At 33.0% G+C, this 20,828-nt stretch overlaps 1 protein-coding gene across 1 annotated transcript; it reads right to left on the bottom strand.

The window, feature by feature from the left end:
- Positions 1 to 8,799: 8,799 nt before the first annotated feature.
- LOC143551075 (protein RRP6-like 3) lies at positions 8,800 to 19,467 on the bottom strand. The gene is made up of 12 exons (XM_077041592.1): positions 19,219 to 19,467; positions 16,502 to 16,743; positions 16,314 to 16,412; positions 15,713 to 15,796; positions 15,542 to 15,628; positions 15,269 to 15,389; positions 14,785 to 14,977; positions 14,524 to 14,569; positions 13,268 to 13,776; positions 11,604 to 12,099; positions 10,599 to 11,041; positions 8,800 to 9,117 (listed from the first exon to the last, which is right to left on the bottom strand). The coding sequence occupies exons 1-12, from the start codon at positions 19,430 to 19,432 to the stop codon at positions 9,045 to 9,047; spliced, it is 2,607 nt and encodes an 868-aa protein (XP_076897707.1). The 5' UTR covers positions 19,433 to 19,467; the 3' UTR covers positions 8,800 to 9,044.
- Between the last annotated feature and the right edge of the window lie 1,361 nt (positions 19,468 to 20,828).

The following is a 20,828-nucleotide window of genomic DNA, read 5'->3' as shown; positions in this document are numbered from 1 at the left end:
TTCTAAAGATTAATTTTAATCAACCAACTAACACTTGTAGCCTTGTAGGCTCATGTTGTTAACAAGAATATAAAAACACTCAATTAACAAGGCTATGTGTAGTGGAGGAGTTATAAAATAGAACGTTTTTTGTTATGTGACGTAAGTCAGCAAATAATAGGTTTTTGTTTTAGTGGTGTTGTAGCCCAATATATACATACATATATATACAGGAGAAGGTTAACATACAAATAAATTTAACGTGCTAAACGTGAGAATTAAATAGAGTAATTATATATACAAGTAGAGTATTTATATAATTGCATCATAGAGTAATTATCATACACATAATTACTCTACTTGTATATATAATTACTCTATTTGATTCTCACGTTTAGCACGTTAATTTCATTTGTATTTGATCCATACCCTATATATAGATATATATATATATATATATATATATATATATATATCACACATAACACAATATAATAATAATAATCTTCAAAATATCTCTGGCAACAAAAAACACTCCCACTCCCCCTTATCGCCTAGGGGGCGGTGTTCACCCACAAAATTGCCTAGCTTGGTGGGCATTTTTTTGCCCCACTACGAAGACCCTAACTAGTATTTTCTTGCGCGTCGAATTCCTTTCTGGGTTGCGAGTTGACGCGAATTCAGTTAATATCAATTAAATTCATTACGATACCAAAATTAAATCTAAAAAATAAACTCATCATTTAACATTTAAAACAGTTAAAATTTTAACACAACGTTTATTCAGTAGGTAAAACCCAAGCATTACGTATATTCAATCGGTGTCGTTAGCATTTGTTTATGGTATAAATATTTAAAAAAAACACATATTTTGCAAATAAATAAATTAATCAATGTCCATATAGACCAATAAGAACCTTAAGTTACCAAATTTGATGTTATGCAATTATGCATATAATATTTCATCATTGGAAAATAAACATAAACATTCTGCATTTACTATTTTAAAATGGAAAATTAGTATAATCTTTTTATACCTTATATGTTATAAGGCCACAAGCAAGTTGTGTGTTCCCAGCAAAGAATATTTCTTTTCTATCAATAATTATTTAACTTTTCCATGTGTTGTTTATTCTTTCAAATTCGTATCTCGCATGTTTATTTACATATTATATTGCAACTTTTTTATTCACATTTGTACTTTCCTCCCAACAAATAGAGAGAACTATTTATCATTTGATGGCTTATTCAACTTTATATAAACACTTGTACAAATTTTGATTTGTATACATATTACACAAAAATTTATTTTACACATAAAAAGAAGATTACGAAATCACATAACCGCAACAATAATGCATGTCGAGTGGGAAGCTAACACATAACCGCAAATAACTTTTATACACTTTAGAGTTTTCTTATAAAAACTATAACATAAAATCGAACATTTTTAATTTTTTAAATAATGAGTAAAATATAGTTTTAATGTTTTAAATATATCTTTTAAAATTTGTCACATACTATGCAAACAATCTCTCTCCTGATCTTCACTAGTTGTGTGCGCGCTTGTTTGTATTGTGTACGGGTATTTTCTAATTTTAATGTTTAGTTGTTTTAAATTTTTAATTATAAGCAAATAAAACAAAACACTTTATACGAGTTCCCAATTTCCCATGATAGATATCATTTTGATTTTGTTTAAATATTAGGATATATAACGAGTTTAAGCACATGCCTTTGAAAATTGGGATATAATCAACTTTGATTTTATTTTTAAAAAATGCCTATTATAGTAGACAGAAAAATTAAGCTTTACGTGGGCTATAAGATTATTTTATAAAATATATAGACTTTTTACTATAGTATATAGCCACATAAAACCATATGGTTATTAACAAATAGTTAAACAGTTAAGATGATATTTAATTATAAATCAAGTTTCTATTCGAACAATATAAATAACGGGAAAGATTAACGTACAAATGAAATTAGCGTGCTAAACATGATAATTAAGTACATAATTACTATATGATTTAATTACATAATTACTCTACATGTAATTACTCTATGATTTAATTACATAATTACTCTACTTGTATATATAATTACTTTATTTTATTCTCCAGTTTAGAACGTTAATTTCATTTGTATTTTATCTAAACCCTATAAATAACAAATAATAACCATTTTAAATCCAAAAAAATAGTTCGTTTGTAGACATAGAAATGTATTAAAACAATTTTCTTTTCTTTTTATACTTAATATAACTAGAATAAACATAAAATAGTTCAAACCTTTTATAATGAACATGTATCATATACCAAGGTCTAGGGTTAACGAGTGACATACCACTCCCTTCATGGGTTAAGGGGCGTTATATGCAAGGTGAGTTAAAATGTTAACGGACTTTAAAATCTCTACAAACACACAAAATAGTCCAAGAATCTATAATTATTATTGGGTTTATTGTTTCAATTTTGCATTTGTTTCTTGAATATTTTGATATGCATCATTAGGTTAGTGGCATGAATTGTTCCTAAAAATAAGGCTAGTGATATTTTGTAGTTATCTAGGTCATCATTTGCATACTTATATTTATTAAACACTTTTGAATATATGTGACAAAATTTGGCGGGTAGGATAACGGGTCACGGTCGAGTTGGTTGGGTTCTAGTTATAGTAGTTGCACTAATAAAATAGTAATTCAACTATTTAAAATATGCATTTGAAAGCACTTTACTAGATACAACCTGTTTCTAGGTAAATTGACTGAAATTGTCACCTCTACTTTTAAGTGTTTAACTAGAGGTGATAAAACGAGCAGGTTGGGTAACAGGTCAAAATGGATAGTTTATAAGTTTGGATACGATTTATGTACAAGCCGAGTTAGGTTGAGCATACGACACTTGACCAAAGATTTAAAGCTTTTTAGAAAATAACCGACGTGTTAGATATGATTACAAAAACTACATTCAAAATTTAAATAATCCCTTATTTAAATCAACGCTTTAGGTACTTTTTAAGTACGATATACAAGTTGGATTTTTTTAACTTTTTTGCGTAAAATGTATCGAATACGATTTAGAACATTGATATGCTCAACTCTATGAGACACTATCAATCACACAAAATCTAAACCGGGATAAAATCAATGAACTGCAAAACATACCTAAGTGTCGAAACGGGCTGTACATGTCAATGACTTTTCGGTATTGGTTGACGCCTAGACTGTGTCTGATCTCATTAATATTGTTAGGTAAATCAATTCTCAATAGTTTATCTTCACAGGATCAGAAACAAGGTGGGACATATTATTAATCATTCGAAAGATATATTCAAGACAAAAGGTTTAAAGGGTAAAAATGGAAATTTAAATTAAGTGATTTAGCAATAACAAGTCAAAATGGATAGTTCATAAGTTTGAAAACTAGTTAGTTTGCGACACGGACACGTGACCAAAGGGTTAAAACTTTCTCAAAAATAATCGATGTGTTAAGTATGATTACGATAACTATATAAAAATAATAACTTTAACTTATCTAAATAAATACTTTACGAGTTTTTAAGTGTTTGCATGTATGGTACTTTCGAAGTACGATTTAAAACAACACTTTTGGGCAGTTTTTTTGTGACTTTTTGCATAAAATGTATCGAATACGATTTGGAAGTTGGAACACTGATGTGCTCAACTCTATCTAAACCGGAATAAAATCAATGAACTGTAAAGAATACGGTGAATACCTCAGTGTTGAAACGGGCTGTACACATGAATGACTTTCTGGTATTGGTTGACGACTTGACCGGGCCGAATCTCATTAATGTTGTTAGCTAGGTCAATAGTGTATTGTTCATGACCAGTCAAAAGTGGGACATATTATTAACTATTAGAAAGATATTTCAGACAAAAGGGTTTAACGGATACGAATGGAAATTTGGGATTTAAGTGACTTGGCCTTGGCTTTCGAGAGCTTGTTAACAATGTGCATATTGACAAAAGTACCCCTGGCCATAATTTCACCATTACCTCTCCGACTTCCATAAGAGTTTTTTGCCGTCACACTAAGGTCAAGAAGAAAGTTAGCAGCTGGGCTGTCTTTGTGAATGCTTCCTGCAAGTGAAATGTGATCAGTTGTGATACTGTCACCAAAGCTGAGTAAGTAATAGGTGAACATAAGTATAGAACCATTAAATTAGTGAACAGATAAGTTCTATTTGCATCACAAACAAAAGAAATAATCGGTAGAAAATTAGGAAACTAACCTGTGCCCAATGCAAATGCTCCATAGCTGCTTGGATCAAATCACTGCCGTTTTCAACTTAAGTAAGATGTAAATCCAAAATATGTGTCACAGATACATCGATAGACTATCGATAGCAGTCACGTGATCAAAACAACGCACAGTCATGTAAACAGTGAACACACTACTATATTGGAATCAATGAGTCCCTCTGTAAAGTCTTATTGAAGTGAGTTGACATAAGTACTTGGTATAAACGTTCGTTGCCGTTTCCTTCATTAATGTTAGCAAAGATCTTTTGGTTCATTCAAATCGTTAGGGGTGTGGATATCCGGTTAACGGTTACATCATATCTTAAGTAAGCTTACAATATTAAAAGACTGAGGAATACAAAGTTTTGTGGTATAAATGAAGCACATGATGACCTGTTGCGTTAACAGATTAACAGATCTGCCATGCTTCCTTAATCAGAATCAATATTCTTTTAAACAGCTGAAGCATATAGTTAATAGCATCTTCAAGAGGACACTAACACGCTGAACCTCTATCAATATGACACTGATCTGGTGTTGAAATTAAACGAAATTGTAGTAGTTAACGTTCCAGCAGTGAAAGCTTCTTAAAAATATCTTACCTCCTAATATCACACATTCACACTGCAAAAATAGATATCTAACATTCAACCATTGGTTAAGACAATCAATTACATGTCTTATGATATAGTGAGAAAAACATATGATACAGAGTTAGAGATTGCAGAGATTGAAAGAATTATGACAAGTGCAAGTGAGAAAATAAATTGAACAGAAATACAAAGCCATTACTAAATGGAAACAAAGGGCTATCTGCATCGCAAACAAAGATTAAAAACTGATCATTAAGAATTTATAGAACAAGCTTGTGCCTAGTGCAAAATGTTCCATATCTGCTTAAATCATACACCATTGACAAAAATTCAAATACCAAAGCAAATGTGTGACAACATTTTTGCAATCTCAGATTAAACATTATCCAAGACAAAATCAACAATAAGATTTATATAATCAACAATTGGCGTGCCTATTAATGTCCACGGATATGAAAATCCAACCAATTATTACATCAAACAAAATTATCAATCATTTGATAAGTATTCAATGCAAAATAATGAAGTCTAATTGAGTAATTTCAATTCATATATCCATCAAATATTAAGAACATGTGTAATAAATGAAGAATAAAGAAAGACATCTACCAAAGTACAAATAGCATGACAATCTCGGAGAAAATGTAAAACATAAAAGATTAGAAACAACATAATTAGTATACAAGATAAAATACTTAATAACTTTTTATTGATCATGCTTTGAAATGATTAACATAATATTCACAATTTCACATAAACCTTCAGAAAACTAGAAAATAACCTAAAACTGACAAAAAAAACTACAAATAAACTCATCTTTATTTGCTTTTACATAAAACTGCCGGTAGTGAGTTCCGGAGCTGATTTACGAGTTTAGAAATTCATTTCAAACAATTGAACCTTCTCGAACTGCTTTTTAAGAACCAAAAATATGTGTGCCAAAATAACATATGCGAAGTTCAAATTAATGACGTGTTGAAACTAATTGATTCCATGTTTCGAAATGGTGAACTGAGCAGTGGCGAATGGCGAAGCTTGGACGAAGATGTTGAGGGGGGTGGACGAAAATACACATTAAAAACCCGTAAACGGAGGGGGCCGGGATCAAATTTTTGGTTGAAAACGGGTAAATTTACACTACATATAAAACAGATCGGACAAAAACAGGTAAATTTACATTGCCGCGCAAAAAAACGGAACTGAGGTAGAGTAAACCATGATCATGTAGTCATTTGGACAGCTATTGAAAGTCCTGGTAAGGTTCTTCACTTTGCATCGAATTAAACCTCCACCGCTTGTGCGTGCGAAGTTCAGCAAGTGTGTCGGGCTTTAGACTAGGTAAAATCTCGTGGAAATATGTAAATTAAAAAAAATAACAATGCAATTAGAATACTATATATGATTATTAATGACTTTCATTGATCATATTTGAGATCATGCCTTCAAATGATTAACATATCTAATTCAATCAATGAGCAACTAAGAAATCATTAGCAAACCATCAATAACCTGTGCAGGACCTTCCAAGGTTCAGAATAGGTAACTCACACACCACATATGTTATTTATACTAGAGCCGTATAGGTGAAGAATTTTGTCATGTTTTGTCGAAAAGTGTCGGGTGTTTGAAGCCTATATGACTCGTATAGGTGCTATACGGCCCTTAGACCATCCTCTATGGTGGGGGGCATCGAAGCCCCTCCACAGTGTCACGTCAGTGCCACGTAAGCACCGGGGGCATTGAAGTCCCAACCAATAATGTCCCGATGTGATTTAAAGCCCATTGCGCCCCTATTATACACACACACACACATACATATATATGCATGTGTGTGAGAGAGAAAGGCGCCCGGCGTTGTGAAGCCCCTACCCACCGCGCCCCCCTCCCGGTGGTGTTTCGCGCCCTCCACCGTGCCCATAGCATGTGGTCTAAGGGCCGTATAGACTGAAAAAGTTGTCATCATGTTACTACATACATCAGTATGTCACCTAGAGGAGCCGTATAGAGTTGTTAACACACCAGCGGGCGGTGTTTGAACATAACAACCTAACATATATATCATCTAACGGCCATTAGAAAATATACAAATTAACACTAGAAACAACTGAATTATAATATTAGTTAAGACGATTAAAGACTTCTCCTAAAATTAAGCTGAATTATAATACAAATTAACACTAGAAACAACTGAACATAATATAATACTATTATTCATGCTTTGAAATGATTAAAATAATTTTCACATCAATTAAAAACTAACCTAAAAATCATAAGCATATACAAATAAACTCAAAACAATATAAACACAAAACTACTTCAATCAATAACAGGTGAAGAAGCATCAATATCAGGTTCAGAATATGATACATATCTAACGGCCATTAGTTTCTTCCGTTGTGGACACCACGGACCGTACCATCTCGCCAATTCTCCGTCACTAACGGCGTTATTAGTACCGGAACCTTCCTGTTGTTGACTGAAACCACCTCCGTTGATAGATCTACACGGTGACAACGGTAAAGCTCGAGAAAACGAGATCTGAGTTTTAGCGTTGATTTTACGGTCACGGAGTTGAGCGAGTGCGCCGGGTTTTAGGTACCGGAAGTAGCCGTCGACGGCGGTGGAGCGGTGGTGGAAGCGACGGTGGTTCATGGCGGTTGGAAGGAGGTTGTTAGGTGGTTAGAGAGTGTGTGTGTAAAGAGAAAGGCGTGGAGGTTTTAAAGGAGTGTTGATTAAGCGGGAAAATGGAAAGGAAGGAATATTATTAATGTAGGGGTGGCGTGAAGAAGGGAGAAGCCGTAATTATTTTACTATTATTATTATTTTTTTTACTATTATTATTATTATTATTATTATTATTATTATTATTATTATTATTATTATTTTGTTTGTAAAGACTTTTTTATATTTAGATTTGGAGAATTCTGTTGTTAGGGTCGAAGCTTAGACGAAGATGTCGAGGGGGCCGGATGAAAATTCGCACTAAAAAAACCGTAAACAGAGGGGGCCAAGATCAAGTTTTCGGTTTGAAAACAGGTAAATTTACACTACGTATAAAAAATGTCGGGCGAAATACGTAAATTTACACTAATGCGCAAAAAAACGGAGGGGCCTGGCCCCAACTATCCTTCGCCACTGCCCGTTGTCTCTCATCATGTCCAGATCATGTTGTCTTACCCAGGCTCACGCTAGCTTTAGAGTTTGGTTTGGACGTTTCCCCGAAAATAAGAGCAGAACTCTCTAGCGTAACACACTTTAGGACGAAAACTCGGGTGGACTCAGGATTCGAACTGACAACCCTGCAAAAAGCCTAACATTATTATTATTTATTATTATTAATTTAACTAGAGAATTTAATAATTAATTGTAAATCGGGGAAAATTCCGTTCTCACGTTTTAGGTATTACGGTTGGTGTAGCATGAACAAAATTAATAATTGGAATGGTACTATGAAAATTTTGAAAAAAGCTTTGTGATTTGAAGAGCTTATTCTCTCTCTCTATAGGTGGAATGGTTGTTCTAATTAAAGTGGTGCTAGAAAGTTTACTGGTGTATTATTTGTCTTTTACTCAAGGTTCCGTGTAAAACGGCGGAGAACCTTGAAAGTATTATGAAGAGATTTTTATGGGAAGGGTCAAACGAGTCTCAAAAAAAACATTGGGTGGTTTGGGAGAGGGTGGCATTGACGAAAGATAAGGGAGGGTTAGGGATTGCAAGAATTAAAGATGTTAAGATTGCTAATACGATAAATAAACTTAGGTGGGAAGAAAGCAAATTGGTCGATTTGCTCAAAAGGACAACTAAAGATGGGCAGAAGTTGAGTTTCTGGATGGATAACTAGGTGGATAACTAAAGCCTTATATTATGGCAATTTTAATCACACTTAATTAAAGCCTCCAAATCAAAATATAATACAATATTAAAATAGAAAATAAGCATTGGTTTAGTGGTAAACCGGCGTGTTGCTAAACAAGCAAGAAACTTATTCTACTATTAATAAACAAACAAGCAACATAGTCATTATGAAGTTTAATGTTCAAATCCATAATCCAAAAATATAAAGACAGTTAAAAAGAGTGTTTATCATCCTGAAAAACCAAATGAATGTAATCAAAGGGATTCAAGATTTTAAATAAACAAAAAACAAACAAACACCAACACTACAACATTTGATTCTTGTACACAATTGGATGCTGTTTCCATTAATCCTTAGCACCAACCGAAGCCTTATTTGCTGGATTGTATACACTGAAGTCCCCAAACTCCCTTCTACCGCTACAAAAAAAAATGTCAAATCATATCCTTTTCAGAGCAATTGTTACATAGGGGTGTTAACAGAACATTTGGTTTATTAATTTCGGAATTTTCGGATTTGAAAATTTTAGGACCCTATCCAGAATCCGATCCAATCCGAATTAAGTATATTCCTATCGGATCCGGATCTATCCGAATTCAATTCGGATTGGATTCGGATAAAATCCGAAATTACCCGAATAATCCGAAAATAACCTAATAACAAAAAAAAATTAGTTTTTAGTCCCCTGACATTTTTTACAGGTTTAGATTTTAGAATCACAATAAACATACAAAACCGATAATATAAATTAGTCTTGAACATGAATTTAAAATTCAAACTTCAAGCAATGGTCTAAATAAACATACAAAACTGGAAAATGCCACTAAAGACGTGTTATTTATTCGGATTAAACGGATATCTGAACAATCTGAATTTTCTAATATCCTATAACTGAATCCAATCCGAATCCGAGTTAGTTATTCGGATATTCGGATCCGTGTATCCGAATAAAACCTCAGATCGGTTTATTTGGGTTTCAGTTTTCGTGAACGCCCCTATATTTACATTCAAAATCAGTTAAAGGTTGGTTGCTAAAATCCAACAAGAGTCTGTAAAAAACCTCACAAATCCCACCAGTACCTAGGATCTCTGCTTAGCAAAATTACTGAACCAGTTAAGAAACAATTGTTCAATTATGATTTTTTCTGTAAACTACTGAACTGAACTGTCATTGAAAACGCTCTTGTATACTTTTCTATCTTTTATAAATATTATGTTATATGTTGGAAAAATTTGATTCCAAATTTTTATATACAACACGTGTTCTCCTTTTCATTTTTGCCAATATTTCATTTGGCCAATAATACACTTGGATTCATTCATCGTGAATCCACACACACACGTCCAAAACTCACCGAACGATCTTTTCTATAAACCAAATTAACCAAATCGTTTATACCCAAAACCAATCGGTTATCAAAACAAAGAAAAAACCGAAATATTGGTTATAGGTATGGCTTTAACCAATTAACCGAACCGAAACGAGTTCACCACTACCATGTTTTGGTTCTGCGTGTATTAAAAAATCTAAACCGAACAAAATTTTATAAATTTTCATTACTTACTTTCTATTTAAGTAAATTATAAAAAAAATAAAAAAATGTGACTCAAATATTTAAGCCCAAATGTATAACAAATAATTAGTACTTAATTAACAAAATGACTTGGGCCCTGATGCATTATTTTAGGCCCCATTTTTTTCCCGTCCAAAATTTTCAAGCTCAAATAGCAAAACCAAAAAAACCAAAGCAAAGAATTTAAAAAATTCAAAAACCGGTTCGGTTTTAGCCCAAAACCAACCCAAACCGAACCGTGTACTCCACTACAGCTACACCACCACTCAGTAATACGAACTAAATAAAGTCAGTAGTCAAAATTAAAGAGACAGAATGCAACATACCTGTGAGTCACATCCCAACCACCCGGTAAAAACCGAGGATTAATACTCTCAACAAACACTTGTCTCCATCTTTGACAAAACTCCTGAATCCCAACTTCCCCATGATTCTTCAGCAAATAATCAACTACTTGTTTCCCATGTGGGCCATGCCCTAATAGCGATAACTTTGAACTACAGACCGCCCCATCAGAACTCGCATGACCCAGCCCGTTTTGTTCAGAATGGTCTGTAATATCCGGATTGGAACCATTCTCGGACTCGTGAAGTCCATTGTTTTCCTTAATATCATTGTCTGAAACAATGTTGTTTGGAGAAGTATTGTTAAAGCATATGCCTTTTTTCTTGCGTAACCGTCTTTTTTCGTGAGGACTCATTCCTACTAGTAAAGCCTTTTCTAAATCTTCATCTGATATATCTCTTCCTCCATAATATTTCTTGACAACCTGTAAAATAAATAAAAATAAGGCTCGTTTCGAGAATAATTGTACTTGTAATAAATATAACCACCAAAATCGTTTAATCTAAAAACGCAGGTTATTAGAAATAATTACTTTTAATGTTTTCATAACTAATGCAAACAGCAAAACAGGTTTTGTAGGTTTTGACAAAAGAATGTGTTGAGCCGTTAAATAAGGCTTTGAAAAGTTGAGACCCAAACCGGTGGGTTTTCGCAATTTAACGGTTCAGTTTTGCCGGTTCAGCGGTTTTAGACAAATATAATAATAATTTTTTTAAAGCATCTGCATGGTTTTGTATGAAATGTTAGAAAATTTGTAAGGAGTGTTCAATAAAATAATATAAATACATATTAAACAGTCGGCTTCAAGGTCCAAACTCCAAACCGTAAACCAAACCATTAAAACTGCTAAAACCGAACTGTACATATTTTAAACCGAACCGACTTTCTTTGGTTTGGACAGTCAGTGGGCTTCGGCAGGTTGTAAACACCCCAGCTACAAAAACTACATAAGCAATTAATTTTCGTTATAACAATAGACTTCATACCTGTGTCAACTCCTCACGGCGCTGAGGTGGCATCCGTGGACCATGCCTTAAAAGAGCCATTGCAGCCGTTCTCAACTCTAAAGGAGACACACCACTATCACCAAGTTTCACGACAGATGACGAAGATCCAGAAACATCTTCCTCATTAGAATCGACCACTTTATGTACAAATAATGGTATCCCGAATTCTAAAGCTACTTTCTTTTTGTACTTTTCAGCCGAAGAATGTGCTTTTTCATGGCAATCGACACACACCAAAACAATATCATGAGACCGATGGCTTTTTAAATGTTCCGGAAAGTGGATTCTGTAGCATGACGGGATTATACGGTACCGTAAATAGTGATTTCCTTCACCACACCCTACACATATGTTTTTTTTACTTTGAATGTAAAAATCATTTCCTTCGTCTTCTGGGCGGCCTTTGGGTTCAAAAAGAAGCATTATGGCGGGTGGGTCTTTGTCAACGAGTTTTGCTAGGTCCCGCTGCAGATACCTGTAATATTATTGGTTATGTATGATTCACAAAGATAAAACTAGGAGTGTGAGCAAGCCGAGCCAAGCTTATTTAACTTTTATATAACATACAAGAGCTCAAGCTCGGCTTGTTTCGAGCTCTAATTATAAAGCTAAATCTCGAGCTTAGCCCGTAAGTAGTTTTTCAAGCTCGAGCTCGGGTCATTTATTTACTATCATTAATTTTTATACACTTACAGCTAATTTTGTTTATATTTTAAGGGATTATAACTTTTATATGCAGCATAATATACGTTTTGAGTTATTTTTACCATAAATTTATATAACAATGATTATTTAGAAAATATATAACTAATACAAAATTAAAAATCAATAAATAATACGATTGTTGAGCCTCTTGAGCTAGCTCGGGCTTAATAAGTGAAGCACGGTCTCGTTAGTTAAACAAGCTTGTTTTAGGCTCGAGCTCATTTAAGCTCAACTCGAGCTCTTAGCGGGCCGATCTCGAGTGGCTTGGCTTGTTTACACCCCTAGCAAAAACCATAAAAAGATGTAACTAACTTCCAAATTCACTATTGGCCTAGTGGTATCAAGGAATTAGATAAGGCTTAGCCTTTCTAAAAGGGTGAGGGTTCAAATCACGAGGGTGACAAAAATATGCTGTTCATGAAAATAAGTAATCAACTTTTAAAAAAGCTTCAAAATCTCAGTTGGTTACACGGTCAAAATTGGTAGTTAAAGTACCGTTGACTTTAAAGATTACTCCCAATGAAAAGTTTTCGAAGGTTTGAACCTTTTTGAAAGTGTAGATAACATGTATTACTCAAAACTAAAATCAGATCAAAGAGAGGAAGCTTTATAGGCAACTCGCTCATTCCTTAACAAAAAAACTAGTGACTTGGTTTAAACAGAATTTAACTTAAAACACATTTTTGCACAATAATAAGTTTTAAAATAATTAACATGTCACGTAGAATAGCAAAAAATATATCATTTTTAGTAATATCTTCTATTAATAAAATGTATGAAGTGCATACACTCCCCTCGCCCTAAAATAATTTTCCGAAAGCCTAGCAAATAAAGTTAAAACTGGAACATGTGTAAACTATAACTATCTATTTCTCAAAGTGGGCAATTAGTTAGAAACGAAATAAAATACAAAATATCTGAAATGATCTATTACTAACCATTCAAGCTTCCTTCGATCACAGTAGCACAACAATCTTCCATCATTAGCATATATCCTGCAGTTATGATACACAGGAGCTTTGCAAGAAAACTTCTGAACAAAAAGCTCTCGAGAAATCTTGCGAGCAACTTTTTTTGAAAACCTGTGTCCACTTGCCTTTGAAACCAATCTCTTTGATGAATTGATGTTAGTTTTAGAAAGCAGACTATAGTTATAAAGTGAAAAGGGACATGAACAGTTTGGACCGAGGTGCTTTTTGAGAATTAGTTGAAATAAATCAAGATTAGTTATCTCATTTTGGAGGAGGTAAGGGAAGTCATCCAAATGACTCAAGACAACAGAAGATGGAAACGGAGGGGTTGGATTGGAATTTGGAATGTCTATGTCTATATCGGCTTGTGATATTGTAGTGCAAATGTCTGTGGAAGTTGATGGAACTTTTTCAGCAAGAGAGACGATAGCGTTATCAGATAGCACATATTTAAGGCTCTCGTCATGCATACGGGCCTGAAATAAAATGCATAAAATCAGTAAATTATATTTAGATTTTCTAAACCTTTTTATTTGCAAATTTATATTACTATTGAAATATATATGATTTAGTAAATCCGAATTAGACCTCCTAACTCTTGCTATTCAAAAATTTAAATTAATATGACACAATTTAATTTAGAAAGTCATATTTGACACACCAATTACAAATTGAAGAAAATGGGATAACATACGTGCAGGCCACACCAAGTATCAATTTAGTTTATTTTATGACAGATCCGAAAATAGAAAACTAGCTGGAAAAATGTAAAATGATGAAATGACTCTATTTTTAAAGCTTTAGTGACTAAATAATTGTAACATGAAAATGATACCTTGAATCTACTTACATATGTTTTTCCAATCCATCTAGAGTTGATTCTTTCGAGTACAATCATGGCCTCATGGGTATTTGTCATTTCTAAAATTCTACATGTGACAATTTTGGCAATAGAATTGGAATAAATGAAATCAAATTGATATTTGATACTTGGTTGGCCTTGTGGTAGTTAGGTGTCCTTAAGAAATCTTACATAGTTAGATGACCTACATATACATTATCCTAATACTAAAACAAGTGTTTTGACTTTTAAGTCAACCCGGCCTAGCCCATTTTATCATGTAACAAAAGGTTACTCATTTAACGAACCCGTTTAGAAATATGGCCCAACCCGCCACCAACGACCTAATAATCCACCTCTATCTAAAGGGTAAGTTATTTACCATCAAATCCCTCCAAGAGCATAGACGTCTAACAAGATCCTGAAACCGCATGGAAAGAGAACATCACACAAAAAATTCTCAGATTTTGTATAATATAGATAAAAACAAAACTAGGAGTATTAACTAGCATTTAATTTGGCTGATTCATGCTGATATGATTTGCTTCAGTTTCCTAGTTTATGGTTATATAATTTCCTTTTTGTAGGATTGTATCCCCTATAAATATAAGTATAAAACTCATTACTAATACACATTATTACCTGGCTGTTGTTTGTAGAACTTCCATGATCATTTAAATGGCGGGAAATAATAGAAGAAGCAGCAGACTGCCCTGGGGAAGCTTCTAGATCTTTGGTGAAGAGTTGCAGGCACAAAGCATTCGAACGTCGGTTAACCTCGGAAACAAAATGCAATTTGTCATCAAGACCGACTGAATTTTCTGATGCACTATTATCTGTAAAACTACATTAGAAAAACGATTGTAAAATACAAGATACATTTTTAAAAGGTTGTACTATGTGGTTTTTCTCAATCTGCAACTAAAGACTAGTTGAATAACAAAATTATTTTTAATAAAATTATTTTTTATAAATGTATGCATCATTATATTTACTAGAAAACTGAAAGACGAGGCAGATGGCGAACCATAAATGTAAGTTTGATGCAAATTATGGTTGATAGAAATTAAAAACATTTGTTAAGAATTGAATTGATTCTATATAGTACGTTGAGAGACAGATCTCACCGTTGTTCTGGTTTTTGAGCTCGGAAACAAGACAATCTGCAATATAAAGCAAATAATGTGCATCCATCCGAGCATATTCAACCATATCTATTGGTAGTGGACGTTGTCGCCAATCTTCACGCTACAATTATATTTGCAACAAAAAAGGCATATTAGGCATACATGGTTCATAAAGAACTTATGGTTGTCACACTAGTGGTAGATATAATAATTATAAACTGTTTGCAGGAAAAAAAGATGTCTCAACGAAAGACTGAGCAATAACAATTGTACCTGGTATAGCTTGTTAGTGGTAACACCACAATATGTTTCAAGTAAGTAGGCTAATGATCTCTGTGGTTTTGATAACACGTCACAAGCCTGCAGATAATTCAATTAAACACCATGGAAGATTAGCAAACAGAAACAGCAGTCATTCTTTATTAATATGAAAGCTTGGCTCACCTTAGCAGTGTCAAATAAGTTTACAACATAAATATGAAAATCCCTTTGTAGCCATATAACATCATTATCAGCACCATGGAACACCTAGACAAGCCAACCACCGCATATTATAACACAAAACATGAAGTTAAAGTACATAAGAAAGAAAGAATAATGAAAAGAGAAAATATCTAACTATTTAAATTCAATTTGGTTAGTTCTAAAATAAAAACTGCCAAGGATTCTAAACTTTTTGTTAAACGGTGTGACAAATCATACAAGATATATTAATTATTAAGAAGATGAATTACAAAGAAAATTAAAATCTATTTAACTTATAAAGAGTACAAAATTAATATTTGAGAAAATAAAAAAAGGGGTAAAGAGTTTCATATGCATTTAATTTCATTATATTATACATAAATCTCAAAAACGGGAAAAGCTAGCACCTTTTGCACAATCTATTGTCACACACACACATATTCAATATCCAAATTACTTGACTTCCATATTCATCATTTTGTGTACTTCCATTTAAATGTTAAAATTAAGAATATAAAAACTGCTAATGTATGATCAACAATCAGCAAAGTAAAGATACAAGCACAAACCTACAAAGTACCTTGCATATATTCGGATTGGCAAATACAGGGCCGAGAAGTCCCATAATATCATGAACAGCAATCGTGTCCACCAAATAATCTTCATCTCTAGTCGAAATCTATAATCGAGAAAACAAATACTGAGTATTAAAACAGCATCTCCTTAACTCAATGCCAATACTTATCAAAAAAGAATTATATGTTCCACCTGAATAAGAGCTGTGAACCCTAAAAATGACCGAAAGCTATGCTGTTCAGTATCCACAGCAAACACTTTTTCCTTACTCAGAACCTCAACAAGTGCTTTTAACTTTGATTCATCATCAATCCAAACATAGCTATCACTCATGCTCATATCCATAATTCCATTAGAGAACTCAAATTCTAGTGGTGATTTCTCCAACAGAGCCTTGATCTCTGATTCATACGGATGCATATCCGATGAATTATCTGCAGGTAATGAAAAATCAATACTCAATCGATGCATCATCAACGCATGGCCATAATTTCATAAACAAATTGACATGACAAGTACCAATTAGCAGTTCTGTAAAAAAAAAAAAACCGAACAAAGTCTTATTCAGGTTCATTCATTAATCTTTTATCGGACAAACAAACGGTTCACGAACTCCTAACGGAACAAAAAATATTGTCCGTGTTCGTTCATTAACAAAATGAACTTGTTCGGGAATGGTTCACAAACACAAATTAACAAATATAATGTTTTATTTTATTTGGTTCGGATGATAGTCGGTGTCAACGGTTCGCTCCAGCAGTCCAGCTACCAAATTTGTGTTTGTGATTTTCCCAACAATCATATTTGATATGTACCACTACTGATCCCATACCCATGTTTGAGCCTCATGCCCACGTTGCTTTAGTTTAGTGCATGCAATTGTCCATGTTTACAATATTTCCTATTTTCATGTAAGTGGTAGTTTGTTCCTTGTTTCTTTAATACCATACATTTACAATTGGAAAAGAAGAAAAAAAATGAATTAAAGTTTAGTTTTGTTGATCACTTCTTGTTTCTATTTCTTGAAGTCTAACCCGCTCAAAGGGTCTCTTATCAATTGGGAGATTAGTCATCTCGAATCGGCCTTCTATCAATATTTGTATGCTAATTTACATATATACTAATCATAATATATTTTTGTTTTATATTAATAATTTTGCTTAGATCTATATGATAAGATTGGAAAAGTCATTAAAATATATTAAGAACTTTAAATGAACATTAAACAAACATTATCGAGCGTTCACGAACACAATTAAACAAACATAGCCTATGTTAATGCTCATTCATTCAGTTAATCCAACGAAATTCCTTGTTCATGTCTGTTCATTTATTAAACGAGCAAACATAGATGAGCTTCCCGCCGATCAGTTCACGAACAGTTTGTCTGACATTCACTTGTTTACAGCCCTGCCAATTAAGCCTGTAAGAGAACCAAATGTTCATAACCAGTTCGGCTGGAAGTTCGTTTATTTAATAAACGAACGAACATGAACAAAATTTTGTGTTCATTTAATTAAATGAACGAACATGAACACACGTTTTGTTTGTTCATTTATGTTCATGAACATCTGTTTATGTTCATTTAAATTTTAGTAAATACATAAGTAGTATATTTATATAAATAATTACATAGGACTTGTTCGTTTGTGTTCATTAATGCTAAGTTGCTAACTTATGTTCGTTTGTGCTCGTTTATATTTGGTTAATTATCTTTGTTTGTGTTTGTTTACGTTCGTGAACTGTCCGTTTAGGTTTTAAACGAACAAACATGACGTCATGAAAGAACACGAACATAACCATTTTTTTAATGAATGAACATGAACAAAAAAAATTGTTCAATTATGTGTTCGTGTTCGTGTTCGATTGAAGTTAAACGAACAAACATGTACAACCAATTGGTGACTGTTGTAACTTGTAACGAAATTTAACCATTAGTAATTAACTAATCATCATACAAATACACAATACAATTATACGATAATAAAACTACCTGATTCAAACTAAGTTACATTATATCTACCAACTCCACTTAGGGTTTATACTTACATTATCATTCCTAAATCATAACTAACTCGATGAAAACTTTACCATCTATCTTCAGGTGCTGCTTGAATTAAGCATACGAATTGTTCGTTAACACACACTTGAAATAGGGATTAATCTAATTGGAATCTAATATCTAACTTTTCAAAGTTTTATATATAGTTTTTCAAATAAAGTAAAATTTCTCAAATACCTCAAATTTTAATAGGTACCAATTTTAGTGATCGATTAGGTGAAATCAAATCAGTAGCCCTCCAATACGATTAATTGGTGCCTAATCACACTAGTAGTAGCCCTCTGATTCAATTAATCGGCGCCTAATCACGGTTTTTAAAACACTAATTAGCCTATATTCGTGTTCATTCATTTAGTTAATCGAAAGACTGTTTTAACGAAATTAATACATTAATAATAACCATCACACATATACAATACAATTATACAAACACCAAATTCAAATATAAGTTAAATAACATCAACTAGGTCCAGTTAGGTAACATAAAAATTAAATGAACGTGCTAACTGTGCGAATCAAGTAACGTAATTATATATATACCGGTAGTGTAATTATGTAATTACATCGTAGTGTAGTTACACTACGCTATAATTAATTACACTATGCTGTATATATAACAATGTTACTTGTTTCGCACAGACAGGCGCGTTAATTTAATTTGTATTTATGTAATTATATATACCGGTAGTGTAATTACACTACGCTGTAATTAATTACACTAAGTTATATATATAACTGCGTTACTTAATTCACGCAGTTAGCAAGTTAATTTAATTTTTATTTGATCCAAACCCTATAATTAATTAATTGCATTCCTAAATCTCATTTTAAATGATGAAAACTCTACCGTCAATCTTCAAGTGCTTGAACGGAGCATACGAGTTATTCGCCAGCACACGCTTGAACTTATGCTGCGGTTTTGGTTCAGATTTCAAGTAACACGACGAGTTTATCTTCTGTTTACGCCTTCGTTGTTTACGATAACTGTTGGCTAGTAGAATTGAAACTATAGCGAGACAAGTGATTGTGAATGCGAGTTTGAGGCTGTGTTTAGTTTCCATTTTGAAACCCTAGGGTGTGTGTTTAATTGTTTACCGTGAGCTCAAGGTTGAATGATAATGGCGGCTAATTGGAACTTGAAGAAGATTGAGATGTTAAGTGGCGGTAGTTGTGTGTAAAATGTGTAGTTAATGGGCTTGATTTGGGCCGGGTGGTTCAGGCACACATTCCGGTTATTTTGTAAGAACCGGTTACGAGTATAGTTAGCAAAAGTTAAAACCAGCTTCGGGTATAGACGGGTATTTAACCGGATTTTCAGGTTTCGAGTAGGGTCGTATCAGGTTTTGACCAGGTAAATATAGAACCGGCTTCGGCGTATCCGGGTCGGGTATGGTTTTAGGTACAGGTCTGGGAGAAACATAATACCATATCATACATACGGGTTGGGTACGGGTAGGAAATTGGTTCCCGGTCCGGTACACCTTAAAAGTAAGATAAACTTGTCATGTTTTATTTAACTAGAAGTCCCCCCATACGTGTTGCGCGGGGGCTTGGTCATAGACCCGAATATCAAAACACAGATGTATAAACATGTCGTAACAATGATTAGTTTGACACGAAAAAATATCTAAGGCGAGTTGCCCGCGGAAGCTTGGAAACGGACCCAAACGTTAAAACACGGATATAGAAAAACATCGTAACGATTATTAATTCGAAACAAAAAAAGTATCTAAATAAAAAAAATTGGTCGGTATTGGTTCGGCTCATTACAGTATCAATGTGACACTAAAACTTTGTATTCTTATGATACAAAAAAGATACTCTATTGCTAATACAACTTTATTTTAACGCGCGACATTATAAAAATAAACATGTCGTAAAAAGTATCATATCCTGTTGTCATAAAAAATATTTAATAACTTAAATATATGAATAATAACAAAAATATATGTGGGAAGTAAAAAACAAATGTTAAACTTTGAGAATAAACAAAGTGGTTTACAAAAAAATTAACTCTCATTAATATTCACAAAGTTTTAAAAAAGAACATATGCATTTATACGATTAATGCTTGGTATCAAAATTCTATAAATGCATGTTTTTTCCTGACTATCACACATACAAAACACTTAGCATATAACTAATGAAAAGCAAACAATAGGGACTAAAATTGTTAACATATACATTCACATGGGCTAGAAACCTATATAAAAAACTTATACTGTAGCTTTACGTTTGCTTTTATATATAGCTTAATCATATTTTTTTTATGTATTGATCATGCATGGTTCTTATTTTTTTTGTCTACAAAATGAACTTTTAACAGAAAAAATTTACCCCATTCATGGCTAGGACTAAATGTGTTACCATTTTAAAACGTCTATGATTTAAAGATGTGATACTTGAAAATATGTATTATAATCTGTAGTATAGATGTCCTAGTTGAAAATAAGTTCA

This window comes from Bidens hawaiensis, unplaced genomic scaffold (assembly GCF_021521415.1).
Source record: "Bidens hawaiensis isolate Kalapana, Puna unplaced genomic scaffold, B.hawaiensis_p1.1 tig00016259_1, whole genome shotgun sequence".
NCBI classification, from domain to species: Eukaryota; Viridiplantae; Streptophyta; class Magnoliopsida; order Asterales; family Asteraceae; genus Bidens; species Bidens hawaiensis.
The sequence above is the reverse complement of the archived record's forward strand: the minus strand, read 5'-3'. Positions and strand labels throughout refer to the sequence as shown.

Bases quoted from the DNA above. Each gene is read 5' to 3' on its own strand.
- LOC143551075 (XM_077041592.1), bottom strand. From the start codon at position 19,432: ATGGAAACTAAACACAGCCTCAAACTCGCATTCACAATCACTTGTCTC. The intron at 16,413-16,501 runs GTGGAACATATA...TCTCGATTATAG, and splicing joins GGTTCACAGCTCTTATTCAG to ATTTCGACTAGAGATGAAGA. The intron at 15,390-15,541 runs GTACAATTGTTA...ATATAATTGTAG, and splicing joins CCACTAACAAGCTATACCAG to CGTGAAGATTGGCGACAACG.